This window comes from Oreochromis aureus, linkage group 5 (genome assembly GCF_013358895.1).
Source record: "Oreochromis aureus strain Israel breed Guangdong linkage group 5, ZZ_aureus, whole genome shotgun sequence".
NCBI classification, from domain to species: Eukaryota; Metazoa; Chordata; class Actinopteri; order Cichliformes; family Cichlidae; genus Oreochromis; species Oreochromis aureus.
Window position 1 is genome coordinate 845,508 of NC_052946.1, and position 24,679 is coordinate 870,186.

The 24,679-nt window shown below is 47.4% G+C and overlaps 2 protein-coding genes across 2 annotated transcripts; both read left to right on the plus strand.

The window, feature by feature from the left end:
* The first annotated feature begins 145 nt into the window (after positions 1 to 145).
* atxn7l2a (ataxin 7-like 2a) lies at positions 146 to 16,703 on the plus strand. Its single transcript, XM_031730461.2, has 10 exons — positions 146 to 323; positions 4,563 to 4,631; positions 6,971 to 7,301; positions 8,517 to 8,764; positions 9,340 to 9,422; positions 11,403 to 11,614; positions 12,024 to 12,204; positions 13,272 to 13,393; positions 14,741 to 15,641; positions 16,373 to 16,703. The coding sequence occupies exons 1-10, from the start codon at positions 194 to 196 to the stop codon at positions 16,388 to 16,390; spliced, it is 2,295 nt and encodes a 764-aa protein (XP_031586321.1). The 5' UTR covers positions 146 to 193; the 3' UTR covers positions 16,391 to 16,703.
* Positions 16,704 to 17,969: 1,266 nt separating this feature from the next.
* Positions 17,970 to 24,560, plus strand: LOC116312937 (cytochrome b561 domain-containing protein 1). The gene is made up of 3 exons (XM_031730462.2): positions 17,970 to 19,195; positions 19,557 to 19,594; positions 22,494 to 24,560. Exons 1-3 carry the CDS (start codon positions 19,039 to 19,041, stop codon positions 22,998 to 23,000), a joined length of 702 nt encoding a protein of 233 aa, XP_031586322.1. The 5' UTR covers positions 17,970 to 19,038; the 3' UTR covers positions 23,001 to 24,560.
* Positions 24,561 to 24,679: the final 119 nt, after the last annotated feature.

Sequence of the window (24,679 nt, forward strand, 5' to 3'; positions counted from 1 at the left end):
TTTCAATGCGCATTCAACCATGTACACGCGCGTGCTGTGTTTATAACATTCTGTCATTTCCACGGTATAAAAGTGGGAGAGACTAGAGCCAAGCCTTCTGCCTCTGTTTGTGTGGGTGTCCCCAGCACGCGCACGCAGGAAGTTCCTTTCCTGTCGAGAACGCGAAATGACGTAAGTTGCTTGCCGCGCAGTGATGATGGCGGTTCGTGAACGCGCAGTAAAAGTAATGGCTGCTCTGGATCGGCGGGTTCCTAGCCTCGATGATTTCGTGGGTCAAAGCTGGACTGCCTGGGCCGATTGGGCCGGCATGACGCCGGCGGATGGTAAGGAAACACCCTGGCACAAACACTGATCGGTACGGAGCCATTTAACGGAAGCAGCGGTGTTTATTTTCGCGGAAACGCAGGACAGAGCTAAACATGTTACCCAAACAAAGACCCTGCCGGGTCCTAGTGCTGGGTGGGTAACATGTTGGTCTTCACCAGGTTACAAAAATTATAATAGTTAAGACACGGTCATTGTAGCGTGATTTTCACCTGTGTGGTCATAAAACAATCTGCAGCGTTTAGGGGAGACCATTCGTGTGGAGAAACCCGGCAGGGCTGGCTGACATCAGAGCGGAAGGAGGCTAGTGTGGATGGCTGGCCGTGGAAAGCGAGGATACAAGCTACCATGCGAGCCCGACTAGCCGGTGGCGACGAGGTAGTTAGCATTAGCATGCTAACGCTAGCAGCAGCCGGATTCAGAGCAGACGCCGGTGACGGAGGAGGAGTCTGACGCTTTTGCACCGCTGGCCCAGCCTGTGATAGAAGGAAACATTTTGTGTGTCGTTCCCACTTCGCTTCCTTCGTTTTCTAAACAATGATGGACTCGCCTTACGATTCCTCATATATGTGGCTTCTGCCCACAGTGTTCTTGCTAGCTTTACCTCTGTGCGCTCACTCACTGTTTGGCGTTTCTCCAGTGCTGCTCTGTCAGATAGTCTCCCCCACCACCCAGTGCCATTAGCTACTCCCTGCTGATGGTATACTTGGACTCCGAGTAATTCCTGGAGAAACGGTTGATCTGTAAATGAGTCACTTACATAACACAGTTTATTAATATGGGCTATGTCAAATCAAATCAAATCAAATCAAATCAAATCACCTTTATTGTCACATCACATGTGCAGGTACACTGGTACAGTACATGCGAGTGAAATTCTTGTGTGCAAGCTTCACAAGCAACAGAGTTGTGCAAAATACAATAACGTGCAACAAGCAAAATATAAAAATGGTTAATCTAAAAAGTAATAAATATATGTACCATATATAAAGGTATATACATTACTGAATGTGTGTACTAAATATGTTTTTCTACGTGTGTGTGTGTGTGTGTGTGTGTGTGAGTGTGTATATACATGTTTTACAAATGAAATAGAGTAAACAATAAAATAAGATATATAAAATATAAAATATACAGAGGTAGGTATGTGCAAAACAGTGGCATTAATGTACAGTATGGAGTGCATAATGTTGAAGTTCCAGTAGTGAGGGTGAGGTGTCTATGACGTGTTCAGCAGTCTGATGGCCTGGTGGAAAAAGCTGTCTCTCAGTCTGCTGGTACGGGACCGGATGCTGCAGAACCTCCTTCCTGATGGAAGTAGTCTGAAGAGTTTATGGCTGGGGTGACTGAGTCCTTGATGATCCTCCCCGCTTTCCTCAGGCACCGCTTCCTGTAGATGTCTTGGAGGAGGGAAGCTCACCTCAATTATCCGTTCAGCACACCGCACTACTCTCTGGAGAGCTTTGCGGTTGTAAGCGGTGGTGTTGCCATACCAGGTGGTGATGCATCCAGTGAGGATGCTCTCAATGGCACAGCGATAGAAGGTCCTGAGGATGCGGGGCTCATGCCGAATCTTTTCAGTCTCCTGAGAAAGAAGAGGCGCTGCTGCGCCTTCTTCACTGTCTTGTTTATGTGTACTGACCACGTAAGATCCTCAGCCAGATGTACACCAAGGAAGCGGAAGCTGCTCACTCTCTCCACAGCGGCGCCGTTGATGGTGATGGGGTGTGTACTCCTCTGCACCTCCGGAAGTCCACTATCAGCTCCTTTGTCTTTGCGACGTTGAGGGTGAGATGGTTGTCTTGACACCAGTGGGTCAGGCGCTGACCTCCTCCCTGTAGGCTGTCTCATCACCGTTGGTGATAAGACCCACCACTGTAGTGTCGTCCGCAAACTTCACAATGATGTTGGAGTTGTTAGTGGCCGTGCAGTCGTAGGGTGTAGAGTGAGTACAGGAGAGGGCTCAGTACACACCCCTGTGGAGCACCAGTGTTCAGTGTGATGGGGATGAGGTGGTGCTGCCCAGTCTGACCACTTGGCGTCTGTCAGACAGGAAGTTAAGGATCCAGCTGCAGAGGAGCTGCTCAGTCCTAGATCCTGCAGTTTCCTGTCCAGCTTCGAGGAACGATGGTGTTGAATGCTGAGCTGTAATCTACAAACAGCATTCTCACATACGTCTCTCTTCTCCAGGTGTGACAGGGCAGCATGGAGTGTCAGGGCTATGGCATCATCAGTGGACCTGTTGTGGCGGTATGCGAACTGTAGAGGGTCCAGTGAGTCGGGTAGTGCGGAGCAGATGAAGTCCCTGACCAGCTTCTCAAGCATTTGCTCACGATGGGGGTCAGGGCTACAGGTCGCCAGTCGTTCAATGAGGAGATGGTGGAGGATTTGGGTACAGGGACGATGGTGGCCATTTTGAAGCAGGCTGGGACTACAGACAGAGAGAGGGAAAGGTTGAAGATATGTGTAAACACTCCAGCCAGCTGAGCCGCGCATGACTTGAGGACGCGGCCGGGAATCCCGTCCGGACCAGTAGCTTTGCGTGGGTTCACTCTCCTGAAGTACCTCCGCACATCCTCCTCAGACACAGTGTGCGCACTGGCGTCATCCGCGGTGCGCACACTGTCCGGTCTCCTGGTGTTCGCTGTGTCGAATCTAGCGTAGAATACGTTTAGATCCTCACACAGAGAGGCCGTGGTCTGCGGTGTGCTGGTTTCCCTCTAAAGTCTGTGATCGTGTTTAGTCCCTGCCACATACTCCGAGGGTTGTCAAACTGTTGCTCCACCCTGTCCCTGTACTCACGTTTGGCTGCTTTGATCGTCTTCCGGAGTTGGTAATGTGCGTGTTTGTAGTCCGATGTGTTCGCGGAGGCAAAAGCGGTGCTCCGTGCCGCTAGCGCCGTCGCGAACATCTCCGATAATCCAGGGTTTTTGATTTGGGAAGGATTTAACTGTTCTGGATGGGACGACATCTTCCACGCATTTTCTGATAAATCCACAGACTGAGTCTGTGTATTCATCGATGTCTTTAGCAGCCACGTGAAACATTTCCCAGTCCGCTGCGTGATCAAAACAGTCCCGCAGCGTAGACTCCGATTGGTCCGACCAACGATGCACCGCCCTCAGGGTTGGAGCTTCCTGTTTCAGCTTCTGCCTGTAGGCGGGTAGAAGCAGGATGGAGCGGTGATCTGATTGGCCGAATGGGGCGCGGGGAGGGCTTTGTACGCATCCCGGAAAGAGGTGTAGCAGTGGTCAAGAAGCCGGTCTCCACGAAAGTGTTGAAATGGATGTGTTGGTGGAGTTTTGGTGAGACTTTCTTCAGGTTACCCTTATTAAAGTCCCCGGTCGTGATAAACGCCGCCTCTGGGTGTGAGGTTTCCTCACTGCTGATCGCGCTGTACAGTTCCCTGAGTGCTCGGTCAGTGTCGGCTTGTGGGGAATGTAAACAGCCGTAATAATCACTGCTGTAAATTCCTCGGTAGCCAGAATGGCCGGCACTTAACCATCAGGTACCCAGGTCCGGTGAGCAGAAGGATTTGACCGGTGCACGTTCGCATAATCACACCAGCTGTTGTTGATCATGAAACACACACCACCGCCTCTGCTTTTCCCAGTAAGCTCCTGTGACCTGTCCGCGCGTGCACAGAGAACCCCGGTAGTTGTACTGCGGAGTCCGGTACCTTGTCCGATAGCCAGGTTTCTGTGAGGCAGATCACGCAGCAGTCCCGCATCTCTCGCTGGAATGAGATCCGTGTCGGCTCGCACAGCTTGTTCTCCAGAGACTGCACATTAGCCAGTAATAAGCTGGGTAACGGTGGTCTGTTAGTGCGCCGTCTCAGTCGAACCAGAACGCCAGATCTTCTCCCTCTGCGTCGGCGTTTGCGGCCTCCACGGGCCCAGAACAAAGGCGTCTCAGGTGAGATGAATGGGGGGTCTGCAAACGGAGGGTCCGTGTTGCAAAACTTGAACTCCGGAAAGTGATGAGAAAGTCCGTCTTTTATGTCCAGTAAGGTTTGTCGGTCGTACACAAGGAGACATGTGCTACTCGTGAAAAAATAAAGAAAAAGTAAAATTAAACACAAAAAACAGCTGTTGCTTGGGGGAGCTCGCGACGAGGCTGCCATACTCGGCGCCATCTTGGAAGGCTATGTGTGATGTAAGATGAGTCTTTGTATTGCTAATGATGATACTGTGGCCAACATCACAGCTGACAGTGGCTGTCTTGAACATGTGTTTCAGGGCCTGACGTGGATGACTGCAATAAGAATGGCAAAAAGGCTGCAGAGGCAATGTCACTCAGTAAAGAGGGTAAGTGTGCACCACCACTGACAATAAGCAGCCGGCTGTGCAGGTTAGAAACATGAGAACACATGCCTCATACTTATGGATTCAGCTTTTCTGACAAACACATGTCTGCTTCGTGGAGACCTTTGCAAATACACATGCTGAATGCTATTCTGTGTGTATGAGAACATGACACCATAACTCAGGAAGTTTGCAGCACTCCACTCACAAGGCCATAAGAGCCAAACAAGGGTGATCTGAAGTCCCCACTGGTCTTAGTTTGAATCTGCTATGGAGGTTTGGTTAAAAAAAAAAAAAAAGTAGGTTATTGATTCATGTAAGGTTATTATTTTCCAACTACTTTGGCCAGACTCAGAATGTTTTGTCAAGCCAAAAGTTTAACAATGAAGAGTCTTCACGGAGCTCACACTGAGTTTGAGATCGCTTATCGTGATGTAACAACTTTTACTGGCTTAAATTTCTATTTCTCTTTTGTAGTTATATTAACAGCTTACAACACTACACAAGCCATATGCTTTGTAATGCTGTGCATTGTAACACGAGTCTGTGACGACGGTGTTTTGGAGCGTGAGTGTTTGCCACATCCACGCCAGCTTCATCGTTCTAAATGAAGCTTTGCAGTGTTTCCATCGAGGCCAGCCTGACCGGGCTGTGAGCGTGGTTCCAGCTAGCACCAAGCTCCTGCTCATGGTGCACATCGGAGGAACCTCACCAGTTTATGCCATCATTTACAATCCCATTTTTATGTCAATGAATTTCTCATGAAGGTTTTTGTTGGATATGTTTTTGTTTGTAACAAAGTGCACACTGAGGTTGGGCGACTGGACGATTTTACCGACGACAGGCTGAGCCTTTCATCGACACTCCTCCATCATTGTCTAATTGCTTTGATCGAGGGCTGCGCCCCGATAGCGTTAGCTTCTATAAAATGCCCACGTCCAGTCTGGTGAACCTGAAAACGTTTGTTTGGCAAACTTTTACTGACAGTTATTAGCTTCCACATACCGACATGTTGGCGTGTGGCTGCGTGTGAATATGTGTTTGTGCTGCGGATGCATGAAAACAGCCAGCTTGTTATTAAGACCACCATGAGGCTGACTGGCCGGCCGCTGGTCAGGGCAGCGGATGCATTCTGGTCACCAGTCGGGTGAATTTAGGTGAGCCTGGCTGAGGACTGTCATGTGATCATCCTGTATACCTGTACTTGCTCCTGGGGCGGGATATTGACTTGCACATACATACATACTGTTTGACCCAGAAAGAAGAAAAACAGCATTTTGAACTCTGGGGAGTTTATTTGTGACAAGCAGCAGGGGAAGAAGTGGATGGCTATCAGCCGCTAAAAGGTCTTTACTGACTTATAATTCTGCTAATATGTTCATGCTGTTTTTATCTAAGACTTTCTCGTCTGGCTTCCACTCATAATGCCTTCAGTCACTGACAAACACAAGCTGGAAAAGAGGAGATGGGGATGTGTTCACGAGCTCTGATGTCACATCATTTCAATAAACACAAACGCACTCGGCCTTTGTTTGGAGATGATGTGGGAATATCCCTGCTCCCCACAGCGCTATGTGTTCAGCATGTGTGCACCATGATGCTGTGCACGTGAGCACTCAGCTTTAGTAGTTTAGAAGTATTTAGGATATCGCACCAAGTGAAAGGTGCTAACAGCACCACAAGGTGCTCTTTGTGCATATAACACAAAAAAACTGTGCCGACCTTAAATTACAGAAACGAGAGTCACAGGTGTCACAGCGGTTTACTTATCGTGTTGTTTGGTGTGTGGGGAGACGTTCACATGCAGAGTTTCAAACACTTTTTTCTTTTTTCAGCTGCTGGAATAAATTTGTGGTGCTGCTACATTTTGCAGTGATAGTTTCACGGCATGTTTTGCAAATGACTGCATTTTGTTTGACATTCTCCTTGTGAAATCCAAATGCATCTGCAGCATGGATTACGTGCAGACAGCTTAATATTTCCATGGCAACCTGTACTCAATGGTTACCATAAAGCGACTTTAACCATTGTATGTGGAAAAACCCGCGATACGTCGAGTATATTCGATATATCGCACACACATACCTTGGTAGTGAGTAAAACAAAGCCTGAAAATGTCATCACATTCAACTTTGTCTAGAAACACTCGGGTAAGTAAGCCCCGACTTACAGCTTCTCCATAGAACACGCTACACAGTAGAAGCAGATCCAGCAGCACAGCAGGATACGGCCATGTCAGTCTCAAAAAGCATGTCTGATCTGCACGTGTCCAGATTTAGGATGTTTGAAACCGTAGGTCCTCTAAGTGAGAGTACGTCTTTCTGTGTTCTCCACTCTTCAAGACATGTCCATCTTTGGCCTCTACCCTGGCCATGACGACTTCTACCTGGTGGTTTGCAGCCATTGCGGGCAGGTTGTGAAGCCACAGGCCTTTGAAAAGCACTGCGAGCGGAGACACGGGCCTGTGGCTAAGCTGTACGCCCGCTTACGCTCTCCCACTCCGGCACCGCAAACCCAACAGAGAAGCCATCATGGCCACTCTCCTCCTCATGGGACCAACGCTGCTTCGTGGGAGGGTCGAAACCAGGGAGTCGGGCAGCTCCGGGCAGCTCCACCTTCTCCCGTCACACCACCACAGTACAGATACTCGAAGAGTTCCAAGGATGGAGTGCGGTAAGAACACAGTCCGGTCAAAATGTCAGAGCTCGAGTGCTAATGGATGATGTCAGTTGTTCAGAGTGTAGTGGTTAGCTTGGATTGGACGTGCTGTGATTTTGCTCGTCTCTAAATCCTCTGGTATTTTAAAATGTCATATGTTCTTATATCTAATTTAAATAATAACTAGGCCCCTAAAAACAATGTGTTGGCCTCTCTTTGTAGCAAGTCATCCAAACCACACAGCAGCATATTAATGACTAACCTTTAAACGTGATGCTCACCTCTTTTTCACGGTGCTAATGTGTTTATATTATCAGCCATAGCTCTGTAGCTAGCTGAAGCCCAGCTCCAGTGACCCCATAGTCAGAATCTTTTGTTAAGTAATAGCAGAACGTCTGTTCTGGTGCATCATCTTTAGGTGGAAGCTAGCGCCATAGCTTCCTGCTAACTCCATAAATCCTCCATGGATGCTGACTGTATAATAACACCTGTTGTAACAGCCAAGCTAAACATTTTATTAGGGATGAAACGGTGTTGGCTGTTTTTGAACTCTGAGTGCTTGTTTGAGTCTGGGGACTACACACAGGGTTACACCCAGAAATGAGGTGTGACCTGTGAGGCAGACTGTGGACTGTCTCGAGTTTTCTCTAAAACTGAAATATTTTCGACTTACACGTCTGTTCATCTCACCTGGTGCAAGTTTCCAAATGCTTTCTATGTAACAGTGGAGTTGATGCACTGCAAAAGTAAAAAAAGCCCTTGGTTTTGGCGAGTTGAACCCCTTTGGTGTGTCCTGATGTGTGCTATGCTGTAATCCGCTCGTGTCAGTACCTGTTACATCGTTCCAGATTGTAGGAAATGATTGGTGTTCGGAGAGAAGCCGGCATGATGAGGCCGTCACATTTTAAAGTGGGCATCTTCTTCTGTTCCTGATTTTCTGTCAGACTTGGTGGAGCATGGTGGATTATCATATTAATCACTGAGTCTCGAGCTTACAGCTCTGAGTACAGAAGCCTCACACACCTGTTTGCAACCAATGAGCACAGAGCTGTGTTAAAGAGAGGGCTTGGTGACTGATAGAAACTAATACATGATCTGAGAGTGAGCACAGCTAATGTAGAGCGCAGGACTAAAAGGTGTGAATGAGCTCATTAGAGCCCTCTTATTTATACATGGTTGTTTTTCATTGGCTAAGATGACAAACTGTGATCTTCTTCTCTTGTCACCAAGACATTCCCCACTGGAGAAGTCCCACAGCAGTCACTTTGACTCTTCGATATTCAAGCAGCCACCACCTCTCGAGCCTCCCATGAGCTCCCCACCTGCGTCTCTCAGAGATCCCCCTTGGCCACACGGAGGTACTCCGCCTGGTAGATCTTCACCCAGTGACAGGCACCCCACGGTGAGAAAGGATTCCACTCAAACCTCAGCTGCCACACGCCACCGCATCCCCAGACCCTACAACAAAGTGGCCTCCAGTGAGTACAAGTTCAGACGTGCAGGCAATAGAAAAAGTAGATGTCAGTAGAAGTGTGGTGCGTTCCTGAATAAGTTGGAAGTCGATGCCAAGTTCTAAAGGTTTTTGTGGAATGCTCCCTTTCCCACTCGGAAAGTCCGAGCCGACCGATGTGGCCCGAGCTCGCAATCCAAGATGGCGGCACTGCTAAAACAAGTGGAGCGTGACTCTGAGCTATTCTGGAACGCTGCATTCATGTGTTTGTGCATTGTTAGTCATTGCTGTACTTGCTGTGTGCAACACTGTCAGGATAGTTCTGTTTGAATCTGCAGCCAGTGTCTGCCGACGGGCTGTGATCCATCATGAAGGATCAGCCTGCCAGCGCAGCTGCAGCGCGGCCGCAGCATGGCTGAACCGCTGCAGCCATGCTGCGGCCGCACTGCAGCTGCGCAGACGGCCGTTTGCTTTCAAATAGATTGGGATCTGTGTGTGTGAGAGAAACAGTGTCCACACGTGTGGAGCAGTGTTCACGTGAAGAACAGAGGTGTGGGCTTGTGCTGTCACACTGTGGCTCACATAGCTTCTGTGTGTCCTCAGAGAGGAAGTGCGACTTGGACAAACACTGCGGCGTCCTTGACCCTGACAGGAAGAAAGTGTGCACCCGCCTGCTGACATGCAATGTAAGCAACACACACACGCTGTCCCATGTTAGTGCTTCATGTGTGGGTAAGTACACGCTCAGGCGTGCTGTCAGGTTGTGACCCAGTGAGAGGGCAGCACGCTGGCTTTGAGCCTGGCAGCCATCGTCCTGCTCTTCCAGTCGCTGCCATAGTTCAGCTGCTCCCCTCACCGACACTCATAACGCCGTTGTCACTTTTCCAAGGAACACTGAAGATTTGTTTAAACCTGTGTGTGATACTCGTGGGCGTCTGTGTGTTCAAACACTCAGCTCACATCTATTATTGCTCAATATTTCCACCTTAATAAATTCCCTGTGTAGGAATGTCAGATGTCTTTCTATCGTTGAAGTGAAGTTATCCTACACAGCTGTGAGTCCTCTTTGTTGCTGGATGTATTTTCCACTCTGGATCGATCTCCTCGACAATGTAATACCAAACATTTGACGCTGTTTTCCACAGTGGAGATTTCCCATCGTGGTCTTCACCACAGCTCTCCCACTTTCAAACTGGTGTGAGGTCCAGTCTGTCCCAAACCTGCTGTCTTTCCATCTCGGGTTGGAAGCACCAATAAAGCACATTCCTCATAATATTTCCTGAAACTGCTCATCTCCTGTGTTCTTTGCCAGTTTTACAAATGTCTCCATAGTCTGATCAAATGAAACGTCACATCAGCATAGCCCACATTACAAAGGAAAACTGTTCCAGTCACAGATGTTTTGGTACATGTGCAGAGGATCAACACAACAGACTCTGACAGTGTTTCACACACAGCTCAAAACTGGGCACAGAAACAGGTGCTGGCCATATATCAGTCCCACCTGAAGCCAGTTAAACTGGAGAGAGGTTCAGTCGACCTGTGTGTAGTGTGTCTGTGTTCACAACACAGTGTAGCTGAGCTCCCTGCACGTGGACAGTAGAGAACAGCTGATAAAAGACTGCAGTGAAGGAACAACTCCAAGCCGTTCTGCAGACTCGGGGCGCAAAGGTGTCCGCTCGAACTATCCATCGACATCTGAACGAAATGAAAGGCAGGAGAGCAGGACCACCCCACTGCTGAGACAGCAAAAAGCCAGCCTGGAGTGTACCACAGTGCACATGAGGAAGCCTAAATCCTGCTGGGAGAACGTGCTGTGGACACATGAGACCATCAGAAACAGAGTGAGGCCTACGAAGGAAACCACTCGTAGCTACAGTCAGACATGGTGCAGGTTGCTGCCTCTGGCCTGACGGTGTGCGAGCATCATGAATCTGAAGACTACCAGTGTAGGGTCAGCGTGAGAAAACTGGGTCAGAGGTCAGCAGGACGAGGACCCCAAACACGCCTTTGAAAGTGTGAAGACGACATGCTAATCTGAATCCCACTGATCACTCATGGAGACGTCTCAGAACTGCTGCTGGGAGCGTCCTTCAAATCGCAGAGACCTCGAGCAGTTTGCAAAAGAAGAGCGGTCAAAAATTCCAGTTCAGAGGTGCAACAAGCTTGTTGTTGATAGCAAGTGACTGACTGCAGTTATTCTTCCAAAGGGCGTGCAGCCCAGTTCTGAGTTGTGTGAAAGTCTTTAGTGTTGATCCATTGCACATACAGGAAGTGATACCAAAACAGCTCTCTGGGAGAAATGGTGCTTCTACTGGAAAAAATCATGTCAGCCATGACTGTAGCTGTCCTGGAAAACTGGGGGCTTCATTTTTAGCTTCCACTTGTTTGCATAATAGTCGTTCAGGTGTTTAATTATTGGGGGACAACTTTTGCTGTGATATTAGATGAAAATGTCCTCGACTGTGGGAAGAGTTTAATGTGGGGGATGATGTCATTTGCCCAAAGTACTGGTTTACTGTCCTCCTGTTAATTGAAAGAATTGATTCTGGGCCTTTGCTGCTCGTTTGTAAGACAAGACTCCCACAGTATCCAGTCAGTCCCAGTCACACAAGCCTGCTCAGATCCACAGCAAACACACACAATCTGATCTGTCCTTCCCTCAGATTCACTCCATCCACCAGAGGAGGAAGGTGGTGGGCCGCAGCAAGAACTTTGACCAGCTAGTGGCAGAACTCAAGACCAGGGTTCGAGAGAAGGGGAGCCAAGCCCTGGAGGGAGGCTCCTCGACGGGACAGTCCCTCAGCCCAGAGGCCCCCAGGGAGCAAGCTGGTACTCCACACTGCAGGAGACCTTTGGTCACCCTCCCTGCCTTCAGGTTGTGAAGAATGCTGAAGCTAAGGATGCTTATAGAAGAAGTTAGGACTCTTCTAGAGATAAATAATCATCTTTTTACTGATTATAGCGGCTCAAACATGGTTTTGCTTGCAGGATTCACGTGTAGTCAGCTGCTGAAAACATGCTGCGGAAACTGTTTTATCAACCAGCTAACAGTACTGCTACTACTGTAACAGTACACATGCTGGGTCTGCTGGTTAAACGAACACCCAGGTGTTATTTTGTATTTCTGTTACATAATCCCCAAACAGAGCAAGATTAAAGTCTTCTCAGATGATTCCAGTTCCCGGCTCAGTACAGTGTGTGCATCAAGTATAGGGAATGCGCTGATGTGGTAATGTACTGCTGAGGGTGTAACTTGATCCTGGATGGTCATATGTGTTTTCTAGTTGGTCTACGGCTGTGGTAGAGAGTGCCCCAGAGGAGGAGAGCCAGCGGTTGGATGAGGGTAATCCCAGAGTCCCCTCACCTCTGGTCCACGGACGAATCTCGAGTGATGAAAGCGAGGCAGAAGGAAACGATGAGCGAGCTGATTTTCCATCTTCTGCTGCACATCCCAGACCAGTGGCGGTGAGAGGTCCTTACTGGGGCTCAGCAGCCGCCGAGCCTAACCACATCTCTGATCACGTTAGGCTGAGGACTTTAAATAGTGACTGAAAGGCGTCCTTGGCACCGTTATTGTATCACGTTATCATTTATGCGCTTTCCCCAAGTAACAGAGTCCAGTGCATCAGGCACAGCACAGCCTGAGGAACTGTTTCTGGTCCCATCATCACAGCCTGTGTGTGTGTGTGTGTGTGTGTGTGTGTGTGTGTGTGTGTGTGTGTGTGTGTGTGTGTGTGTGTGTCTGTGTGTGGGACATAGATAAACCACAGAGTTGGCATGATTGCAATGATCCCAGAGCTCCCAGTGCTTTTTACTTAATTTGGTAATTTCATCCTCCTTCAGTGTTGGAATTGTACGTTTCATTAGCTTGTGTACTCGTCAGTCTTCCCTCCCAGACTTTCCTTGGGCTGGATATTAGCTGGGCGCTGCATTGGGGTCATTGCTCATCTATAAACAGTCCCATTATTTTGAAGGCTCAGTCGGTGCTAGCCCTGCCTCGTGCTTCCTCATGGGCAGGCTGCGTAGGTCACCGTCACGGCGTCCATCATGTCATTCGGCTGTTTTCCAAAGAGCCTCTTCTTCCACTCAGTTCCAGGGAGGGTCGCTCTGATGGAGAGCTGCTTTGTGTCGCTACGGCAGTCTCAACCAGCAGAGCACAGTAACATCTCTGGTCACCACGATTGGTGTCCGTCCACAAAGGAGACGAGGTGCAAAAACACTGCAGCACTGCTTTATGTAGAAAATCAAGGAATTACAACTGGCAGTCAGTCTTACAGCAGAGTCAAGACCAAAGTTATCAAAGTTAACCAAAGACTGAATGCAAATGGAAGTAGACTTTTGAAAACCAGCTAAAATGATTTTGTGAAGTTCAAAAACAGTTTTATGTTTAATCAAAGACCATCATATCTGCACAGCCTCTGACACATGGCCTAAATACAACACTGCTTAGTACAGAAACTAAACTGAGTCTAAGCACATTTTAAACCCAGAGCCGTGCTCGATGTTTAAAGGTGTATTTTTGTTTTTTAAAGGTGTGCTCATTTGGAAGCCATGTGTTGGGTCAGGGCATCTACACGTTTGACAGGAGACTACACCACCTGAGGTCTGCCTTCAGCAGTATGCTGGAACAGCACATCAGCGCCCATCTTTGGAAGTAAGACGTCCCTGTGAACAGCTTCGTGTGTGTGTTTACTACTCAGAGTTACTTTCAGCAGCTTTGGTGCAACAATGGAACGACCCCAAACAGAAAGGTTTTCCACGTGGAGGCCACGGACACTGTTTTTCTCCCTACTGGTTTTACATTTAGCTGGGGTCGGTGTCAGTACTGGGAGCACCCTGACTGCGCCCTACACAGGCTGCACAGGTAGGCCTCCAGGCTGTGTGCCATTTTCAGGTGGTTTGCTGCATCTCCCTGCACAGCCTCAACAGCGTGCAGGAGTCTCCAGGAGATGGACAGAAGGTCCTTAACCCACATCAGGACTGGTGTCTGCTCCTTTGTGCTAGCAGGGAACTCTGAGCACTGCCAGAGCCCCACAGGACGATGTGCAGCAGACCACTGGTGTGAATGTCTCTGACGTTCTGTGCTTTAGACAGAGCATTTCACCCTGAGTGTGACAGACATGGAGGGGTCTGGAGATGCTGACTGTAACCTAGTTCAGCACGACAGGTTTGGTTGTCAGTGAGTGCTGATGTGGGGAGATCCTGCAGGACACCATCTGCCATCTCATTAGGGGCATGCCCTGATATTGTCAGGCATGAACAGCAGCATGGAAACAGACTTGGAGCTGATTTGATTCACTGTAAAAAACCCAAACATTAACAATGTAGCATCCTTTTGTTCCTGACACACGTTATCAGGAAATGTGTGAGATGGTTTGAGACACTGTCCTGCTGGAAGCATCCATTAGAAAATGGATGCACTGTTGATAAAGGGATGGATGCAGTCAGCAACAATACAGGTAGGCTGTGGCATTAAAAACACTCAGTCCATAACGTCACGTCAGTCTGAATCGTTCAGGCAAAGCAAGAGAGAAAGAGCAGCAGTTTGTGAAATACTCAGTGACATGTGTGGCATTAACAACGCCACGTTTAACGTTCTTCCTCCATCAGATGCTCCGTTTGAGCAGGTCCTGAGAAACCGTGTCGTATGGCAGCAGCAGGGTTTCCTGCTAACAACATGTTTACACACAGCACAGGGGCGCCTTCTGATAAACTGCTGAAGTGCAGGAACAGAAACATTCAATGGTTACATGTTAAAGCAGCACAAACAAGGCTTGCACGGAGGTGCACCCTTGGTTGCTGGTTCAATGCCCCATCAGGAGATGGCCTCTGAACACAGTGCATCCAGCTCCAGACTGCTGTCTAGTCTTTATGTTCCACGTGGCAGGGTGACTGAGTGAGGGTGAGGCGGGGGTGTGGCCACTGTGAACATGGCTGTGCTGTCAGACACCTGCAGGTCAAACTGTCGGTGGACTCATCTGTTCTTCTCCCCTCTGTCCAGGAAAATACCTCAAGCTGCAGACCTTCAGTCTCCTCCTCCTCCAGCCAAGACCAGCACATCCGTGTCTCCCACCATCATGTCCTCCTCTTCATCACATTCTAAGGTTCGCACAGGAAGTCATATTAGCTCCTCCCTCAAAATGGCGTCATCCTCATCATCTTCCAGTCGAGGGCCAGGGAGGCCCCCGACATCCACACAGTCAGAGAACTACGGGAGCAATAGCAGCAGCATCATCGCTGGTAGTCACGGTGCTCCTGCGGCGACACGGTACGCCAGTCCCGGGCGACCCAAGAATCCAGTCGGACGTCCCAGCAAGCAAATGTTGAAGCTGCGAGAGCAAGTCGCTGCAGCCGCTGTTCTCCGCAAGCGCAAAGCCCCATCCCAGGAAGGAGAGCACTCGGGTCCCGACAGGAACTGCATCGTCCTCCAGGACCGGGGCCGCCCGCCTTCCAACGTGTCATCTTTATCTTCCAAAGCGCCCGCACACGGACAGACCAATGGCACGCTTTCCCCCAGCAGCAAACACCACCCCCAACCTTCCCCCACAGACGCCCAGTCACCGACCACAAAGGCTATTTGGACTTACAGACGGACACACCCTCCTCTGGGAGACCCTTCTCCCACCACCAATTCCCACAGCCGTGCTTGCGTGGGAGACTCAGGGCTGCATGGGCAGGGCAGTGGGAGGGTCTTTGAGCACCAAATGGGAACGGTGAAGAAACGCAAAGGGGGTCGTACGGAGGATAACGCTCCCTCCTCTAAGCCTTCAGCCCACTGCCTGACTTCCTCCTCTTCTTCCAGCTCTGCCACTTCGTCTCCGCGCTCAAACTTCTACCCCTGGAAAGACAATAAAAGCGGGACGCTTTCTGGGGGTGTGGAGAAGAAACTGGGCACACAGAAGGTAGGTTTGGACGAGGGAAAATGGGTGTACTGAGCAGTTCCAGTCCACACTTGACCCCTGCAAAGGCGACTAGGAGTAACCCTTGAACCTCTTTTGTGAACTGAGTGGTTTCTGTTGTGTTTCTGCTTGTATGACTGTGTTAGTGAGGGTGGCCTCTGCCTGTGCAGCTACCTCACAGCTCGTCATGTATCTATACTGACGGCTCACCTTTGTTCACTGGTGTAGCTGATGACACTGCCTCTGTACAGCTGATAGGATGCTGCCAGTCAGACAGTTTTTACCCTGCAACCAGCTCAGTGCCTCACACAAAGTGCATACAGAGGAATCATGTTTCTGCATAGACACAGCAGTTTACTGCTGCCCTCTGGGTAATTACAAAGTGCCATAGATAAGTCAGGTCATAAGATCACTTCTCAGAATCTTTGTTGTCAGCGACATAGTCTTGGATTAGACTAACGCAGGTCTGCTGCACGATGTTAAAAATGACTATTACTCAACCGAGAGCTGTTTCCATGACGATCAGTGACGCCTAGCAGCGGTGGACAGAAATTCCCGCCACGCTCCGAGGAGCTGGTGAAATATTCCACAGGCTGACTCGGTCTTAAACTGGCTCTGTGTGAAGCATGGATCTTTGTTCGCACAAGCTGTACATGAGTTTATTTTGAAGTGAATGTAAAGAGCAGCTGTCTAAACAAAACTAATAATTTTACTAATTTTCTTTTGTCCTACAGCCAAAACTGCACCATTAAGTGTGCCTGCCTTACAAGCCACGATGAGGGAGCCAGCTCTGCTCAGTCCAGGACTGAGCCAACAGGACTGTGTGTGTCTGTGTGTGCCTTCTGTCTGTCGAGCATACGCTCAGGTGTGAATGTGACCGGTTGTTTGTATGTGCAGTGTCGATGTAGTGTGGATCGCAGCTGGGTGTGTAGGTCTGGGTGAGTGAAGGAGGGTGGGAGGAAGTTCAGAGCGTATGGATTTAGAAATACCTCACGACCATCTGGTTATGCTGCTAAATTAAATGTTGGTTTATAAAACTTGATTAAAAATGTCATTTTCACTTGGTTTCTGTCACTTATTTATCACTTTGGAAATGTGCTCTCATGGTCCAGTTTGAATGTTGGATTGAATTCAGTAGTGCACACAACGTTTTACAATCATAAACTAGATGATGTGACTGCATTAACACACTTATGTAGCACCAAATCACCACAGCTGCCTCAAGCTGCTTTATGTTATTAAAGACTGCTATAATAGAGGGAAACCCCAACAATGACCCTCTGAGAGAACCAGGCTGAGGAGGGGGCAGCCGTCTGCCACGACTGGTGGGCAGTGAGGGGACACGGTGAAAGATGCCCAGGGTTTAAATGATTAAATGCAAAGAGGTTAACACAGTGAGTGAAGACACACTTAGCAGATTCAGGGTCACCTGATCCAGCCTTAACTACATTCTTGATAATCTGAAAAGTCTGAGATCTATTGGGGTGATATGGTACTATGAAGTCTTTGAGATGATTATTTAATACGAGGAGCAGGATTTTAAATTTGAGTGTGGATTAACAGGCAGACTGTCTCAAGTACCTGTCAGTACTCTGGCTGCAGTATGTTGGATCAAATAAAGGTTAATGGGACATTTTTAGGATCGCCTAATATTGAATTACAGCAGTCCAAGCTACATCTAATAAATGCACAAACTAGTTTTTCGGCATTACTGTCAGACCATCTGTTCATAATTTTAAATTTTTTTGTGCATTTGCATTTTGCTCATTGAAGGACATGTCCTGGTCAAAAATGACTCCAAGGTTCCTCACAGCACTACTGGAGGCCAAGGTAATGCCATCCAGAGTAAGAATCTGCTTAGATACCATATTTCTAAGATTTTCAGGGCCGAGTACAATAACCTCAGTTTGATCTGAATTAAGAAGCAGAAAGTTAGCGGCCATCCAGGTCTTTATGTCTTTAAGACATTCCTGCAGTTTAACTAATTGGTGTGTGTTACCTGGCTTCATGGACAGATAGAGCTGCGTGTCATCTGCATAGCAGTGAAAATGTATCCTATGTCTTCTAATGATGCTGCCTAAGGGAAGCATGTGTAATGTAAACAGAATTGGTCCTAGCACTGAACCCTGTGGAACTCCATAATTGACCTTAGTGTGTGAAGAGGACTCTCCATTTACATGTACAAATTGGAGTCTATTAGATAGATATGATACAAACCACTGCAGTGCAGTACCTGTATACCTACAGCACATCACTCTATAAAAAAGTATTATGGGTAACAGTACTGAACGCTGCACTGAGGTCTAGCAGAGATGGGTCTGCTCTCAAAGCCCAAAGAAGATGATAACTCTGATAGGTTCTGAAACCTGCAGGTGATCATCTTTTGCAAGAATGTTTGAGATGAAAGAAAGATTGGCCTATAATTAGCTAACATGGTAAATTGATGACTTTTTAACAAATGGTCTAATTACTGCCACCTTGACAGGCCTGTGGAACATATTTAACATACATGTAAATTCTGATGTTAATGTGCTTGCTTCCATTTACACCGATCAGGCATAATGTTATGTTTGTTACCCTTTTGCTGCAAAAAGGTCCCTGACCCGTTGAGTCGACCAGACCCCTGAAGGTGCTGTGGTATCTGGAACCAAGATGCAACAGATTCTTTAAGACCCGTGTGAGGATTGGACTTGTTTGGATTGAGAAATGGGGAGTCTGGAGATTCAGCTCCTCAAACCAGTCCTGGACCACGTGTTGCTTTGTGGCAGGGTGCATTATCCTGCTGAGAGAGGCCAAAGCCGTTTCCTTGACAGGGTGTACATGATCTGCAACAATGTGCATTAATAATTGATAAGTCTACAATGATCATTTTCACCTATTTACATATTGTGTATATGTAGTGACTTTAAAATTCGCTCAATTAAAGGCTATGCTTTGTGCCTATGCACGGTTCTTAGTATTTCTCCCTGCGCCTGTAACACGAGGCCGGACTATCATGAGAATCAGGAAATACAGGTCGGGTCAGCTCCCTCTGCTAGTTTCTCCGAGAAAAGGTCGAACCAGGAAGCAGAACCGGCGCCGCCAGCGTGTGTCTGCTGGCAGCTCCGTGACTGTATGCAGACTTTCTACAGCCTCGGAGGGATCACACCGCCCGTTCTGTGTGCGTCGTCAAGCCGGAAATGGCCTTAACAAAATGAATTTCGTCGAAGGGATGCTGTGCGCACACACGAGCCTGGGCAAAGCACCGACTCTGATGCTGCTCGGCTCGTCCTCGCTGTAACCGCGCGACTATGGAGCTCGTGCAGCCTCCCGACAGCACGGGCTCCTCGTCGGTTCTCTTCAGCACATCTCGTATTCCCGCCGGGCGCTGGAGCAGGTAGCCAGACAGGCTGCGAGCAGCATGCGATCAGACGTGGAGTACAGCCCGGTGGGAGAGGGCCTGGGTATGCGGGACTTCTGGCTGTACGTGTGGCTGCGGAGAGTGGCGGTGATAGCGACTCATGTCACCGGCCTGGGCCTGACGCTCGTCCTCTCCCTGCTGTCCAGACCCGGAACCAGTAAGTGTTGTGTACGAGTGTTTTATCACCGTCATTAAACCTGCCAAATATAAGGAACTGATTTTGGTTATTTGTGTTCTGATTTAGTCATTCATGTGAATGATCACAGAGCTGTGTGGGCTTCTTTACTGATTAATCTAGTAGTAAAATAAATATAATCATGATTTTCTTCCAGTAAACAAAATGATTGAGTTTCTGATGATAAACATGTAAACAAGTGCAGATTAGACCCAGCATCACAGTCCGTGTCCTTGAGTGGGTAAGTTTAGGTTTTCCTGATTACTGTGCGGGCAGATAGTTTGCTGCTGTTGCTCCAGCACGCGGTCAGATTGTCTCATTAATCTGCTGTTTGTCTCTCCAGGTCTGTTCTCTTGGCATCCGATGTGTATGTCTGTCGCTGTAAGTTTACAGTCCTCACACAAACACAGACACTCGTCTCCCTCCTCTCACCCACAACTGCTCTCAGCTGATGGCCATGTCTTTCCTTTCTAATGACACGCTGGAGTAAATGCTCAGCTGTGGCTCTTCACTCACATGGCTTTCTAAGCTGGTTAAGGGGATATTTCAAATAATGAATGCAGATGTATTCTCAAAAATAGGTCTCCTCTTTTCCTGCTAGCTTTCAGCCCTCTACATTCCTCCAGTCTCTGTCAACTTTCCACTGTAAATAATAGATTTGAGGGGTTGGCAGGAGGGCATGTTAACACTCAGAAAAAGACGCTTAGAGATGGCTGATATATACAATATATCTGATGCAGTGATAAAGAAAGTCTGAGTGAGATCCTGGAAACGATTGTTCACAATCCGCTGATGGATCACCTGATCGATTCCAGAAGCTCCTTAGTCCGGCTTTAAGCCGTTTCACAGCACAGAGACAGCTCTCATAAAGGTTATGAATGACATTTTGTTAGCAATGGACTGTGGTAAACATGTATTGCTTGTTTTGTTGGATCTGACTGCTGATCTCTCGACTACAGCATTGTGTGGGAACTTCCACCTTGGCACTTTGGTGGATAAGACTGTGTCTGTGGCCCCTCTACCATGGGGTGTACCACAGGGATCTATTCTTGGGCCACTACTGTTTTCATTGTATCTCCTGCCAGTGGGTACGAAAACAAGAAATTTCATTTAATCTACATGCTGACGATAGCCAGCTTTATCTACCTTTCAGTCACTCTGATAGCTTGACTGGACTCCTGCTTCGTCTTAGTGATGCTAAGTTATGGATGGCTCTAAACGTTTTAATTTTTCATGAACGTAAAATGGAACGGTTCGTCTGGTACCCCAGAGGTTACTTTGCTGCTCTGACCGTCACCTGACGAGCTCAGTTACTAATCTTGGGATAAAAATCAACACTGCACTTAGTTTTGATGGCCACGTAAACGGGGTGGGGAAATCTTCGTTCTGTCACCTCAGACGTCTGTTGAAGGTTAAGCCTCTTCTTTCCAGGCGTGACTTGGAAACTGTCATCCATGCTTTTATAACCTCATGCTGGATTACTGCAACTTCCTTTAATAGGGGTTGGCCATGTCACTCTTGTCACGCCTGCAACGGCACAGTTTTTAACTGGTAAAAGAACATTTGAGCATATTACTCCGGTTCTGGCCTCCTTACACTGACTTCCAATTGAGTTTAGAATCTACTTTAAAGGGTCTTTAAATCCTTGGTTTTTAAAATCCTGAACTGGTCGGGCCCCTGTATATTGGCCCTATGTCCCCCCTCGTTGGCTCAGCTGGGCAGCTGTTGCTCTCAGTCCCTAAATCATGGCTGAAACTTAGAGACCGCGCGCTCTCTACTGTGGCCTGAAGCTTTGGGATGATCTTCCTCTTCACATTAGACAGTCTACATCAGCTGTGGTCTTTGAATCCAGGTTAAAAACTATAGAATAACTATTTATTATTCTTATTGTACTTTTTATATGTCTGCTGTTCAGCACTTTGGTCGGCCATGCGTTGTTTTTAAAGTGCTATATAAATAAATGATGGTAGGGTATAGTGTTACACACTGTGCTAGAATATGCTGTTCTCTCAGTGCTTAACTCAGTCATAGTGTCTCATCAGAGAGTGGCAGCCATAATAATGCACCAGATCTGAATGTTAATTCAACATATGCAGTTATTATGAAAATCAAAATCAAGCTTTATTTAGATTTAAAATCAGTGTTTCATGAATGTTGAACGACTTGCTTGTAGAAGAACTTTGCTCACAGTTGTGTTTTTAAATGTTAAGAAGCTTCCTGTGCAGATGAATGTCTGAGATTGTTGTGAATTTCTTTTTGTATATTACGTGTGTGTGCTTCACTTCAACTGTATTTATCCATCCATTCTCTGGATTCTGTCTATAGGCTGGAGCCTATGTAGTGTTAAATCCCAGTCACCTGAGTATCAGCAGTCACCTGTAGCTGCCTTATATTGTAAATACTTTGTGTTACAGATGGTGGAAAGCATTTATTTCACATTTCTTCACTTTGCATTGTAACATTGTGTATTACTGTTTTTGCAAAGTGATTTAAGTAACATTGTGTACAAAATGTCTGTACATTTGTACATGATGCATTTCAAACAATCAAGATGTGACTGAAGTGCCGATTTTCAGCTTTTAATTCAATGAATTTTACAAAAATGATGCATTAAGTGTTTAACTGTAATTGGACAGGCTAAAATAATTTGAAGTAAAATGCTAAATACTGGATGTCTGGATGAAAATCCTTTGCAGTCAGTGACTGGTTGGAGTGTAGAACATCAGCAAAAGTTTCCTTCTTGCTCTGCTGGGAGTCGCTGCTTTGTTTGTGGCTCTGTCGACCTTTAGTTTAGTCTCCTGTAGCTGAACTGGTTGTGATCAGGTGACTGGCAGTTGAACAATGTCCTGTTTCTTTGCCTTGAGAAAGTCTTGGATAATGCTTTGGGTTATTGTCCATATGTCTGAGAATATAGACTTCATTATTCATCCTGCTACATCTTTCTGTAGCCAAATGATGAGTGAACTATAATCATCCACTTCCACCAACAGTCTTACAGGCCCATCCCATAATATGCTGATGCTGCGCTTTGCTGTATTAGTTTCTTATTCACAATCACATTAGATGTCACTCGTGTATTCAGCACACGCTTTGTCTCCTTGAATCAACTGGGAAAAGCTTGATGTGCATTAGACAGAAAACTACCCAACAGGCGTTAGAATAAATTCCCACAACTCTACATCTCATTAGTCGCTTGTTGAGTTTTCATGACTGGATCTGTATCACCACTAAAACACCGTATAAGCCCCTTTACTAACATCTCTGTTTCCTCTCACTGCAGTACTGCCTGTGCATGACCGAAGGTATCCTGCTGTTCTCAGCAGAGGGATCTCCCTTCTGCTTCAAATCATGGAAGAGTAAAGTCCGTCTCCACTGGTTCTGTCAGGCTCTGGTCCTGATCGCTGCAGCCACTGGACTTTGGTTCATTGTGGCCAGCAGGAATGTGTCAGAGCTGCCACACCTGGCCTCCTGGCACAGCCTGCTGGGTATGTGTACGCTGAGCGCCACTGTGCTCCAAACGGCCTGCGGCATCGCTGTGATTTTCCCTAAGCTGCTGCGTCTCTCCTGCCCCTCGTCCAGACTGAAGCTGTACCATGCCACCTGCGGCCTGGTGGTCTACCTGTTTTCCACAGTGACAGTGATGTCTGCCATGTTCACTGACTGGTTCCAGGCCACGGTGAAGGGGGTGGCGTGGTGGGCCTTCCTCATCCTGCCTCTATTCCCTGCCTTGGTGGTGATGAGCCAGATCACTAATGCCTATCTACCCCGCAAGAAGCTGACCAGCTAGGAACCAGCAGCAGATGGCAGAGACGTCCAAAAGAAATAATGAAGAAATAAAAGGTCTTCTTGAACTTGCACCCTTGGAAGTGTGGAATTTATCACTGCGTGGAATATCTTTACCAGTTATCACTGTTAGCAAGCAAGCTAGCAGCTGTGGTGTGGTGAGCTATATTTTTATTAAACTACGGGACAACTGAAATAAGGGATTTTAGGACGTAGCTTCTGGCAGAGGTTCTTTTTCCTTTTATTGATACCTCGAGTGCTACAAGTAGCTGCCATCTAGTGGCCTGTAGAAGAACTGCAGTGTGAAACACTACAGGGTTGGCGTTACGTCTTTAGATTACGAGTCTTTAAGTATGGCTGCCGACTACTGTTGGAGTCCCACAGGTGGAGCTGGTGGACACACCTGAACTGGTTTTGTGTGTCTGCATCTGTGGAGTTTCTTCCAATAACTGCTGTTCACTGTGTATGCTCAGTGAGACTGTGCAGCCTGATGAAGCATTTACTGTTGACTGTGTGAGAACGTGGAGCTGCACCAGGTTATACACCAACCTGAAAATTCATGATACTTTTTGCCTTCTGACTTCTTACAGGTGCTACATTGTGACACAAAAGTTCCACCGATATCACCCTGAATTAAAGAGGCCTTGTGGACTTCTCCACAGATTCACAAGGCTGATTTGATTTTAAGGCACATTTACAGCTGGTATTAACCAGCTAAGAAAAAACCCGACACTGTCCAATCTGCTCAGCACCAGGCGCTCTGCTCCAGGCTGGATCATGGAAGTGGCTGATAGTATGTCCTACAGTTGACTGGGGGGGGTCATCTTTTTATCAGCCAGTACCATAGATTCACCAACAATTGAAGCTGTTCTAACTTCAACCATCATCAAACCCTGTTGGTGGATCCAGGGCAGACTGTCAGCTGAGTTCACAGAAAGGTTGATCTTCAGCTTTCTAGAAAAGCAGATTGTGATATTTCAAGATGCAATAATCCAGATGATGAATGTAAACTATTTAAACATGTTAATTGGATATACAGTTTAACTGTATTTATACAGCACCAAACCACAGAAACAGTTGCCTAAAAGGTGCTTTATGTTTTAAAGCAAAGAGCCTACAATAATACAGAGAAAAACCCAACAATCATATGACCCCCTATGAGCAAGCACTTTGGCGACAGTGGGAAGGAAAAACTCCCTTTTAACAGGAAGAAACCTCTGGCAGAACCAGGCTCAGGGAGGGGCGGGGCCATCTGCTGTGATTGGTTGGGGTGAGAGAAGGAAGTTCTTCATCCATGTTAGCTACTGGCTTATGCAAATATAATTTTTTTAAGATAAGCTCATTGAAGTGATTTAGACAGCAGGCGGTTTGTTCTTACTGCATCTACAACAACATAATACATCAAATACAGACTCGTCTTCTATTAGTGGGAACTCCAGTTTCAGTGAAGGACAAATCAAATACCACATCTAGTCTAGAGATGAACTTTTCCCGGCACAGTCTATCCTAAAAGATGGATTTCATTTATTTCTAGCTGAAAGACCGGGTCCGAAGCCTTCGGTCTGGACTCGTTGGACTGTCCTGAGGACAGCTGGATTGTTTTGTCTCAGGGTTGCTGTTTATCAGCTGACCACAGTGGATGTTTGTATTTATCTGATCCTTGTCAGCTGTTTCCTTCTGTGA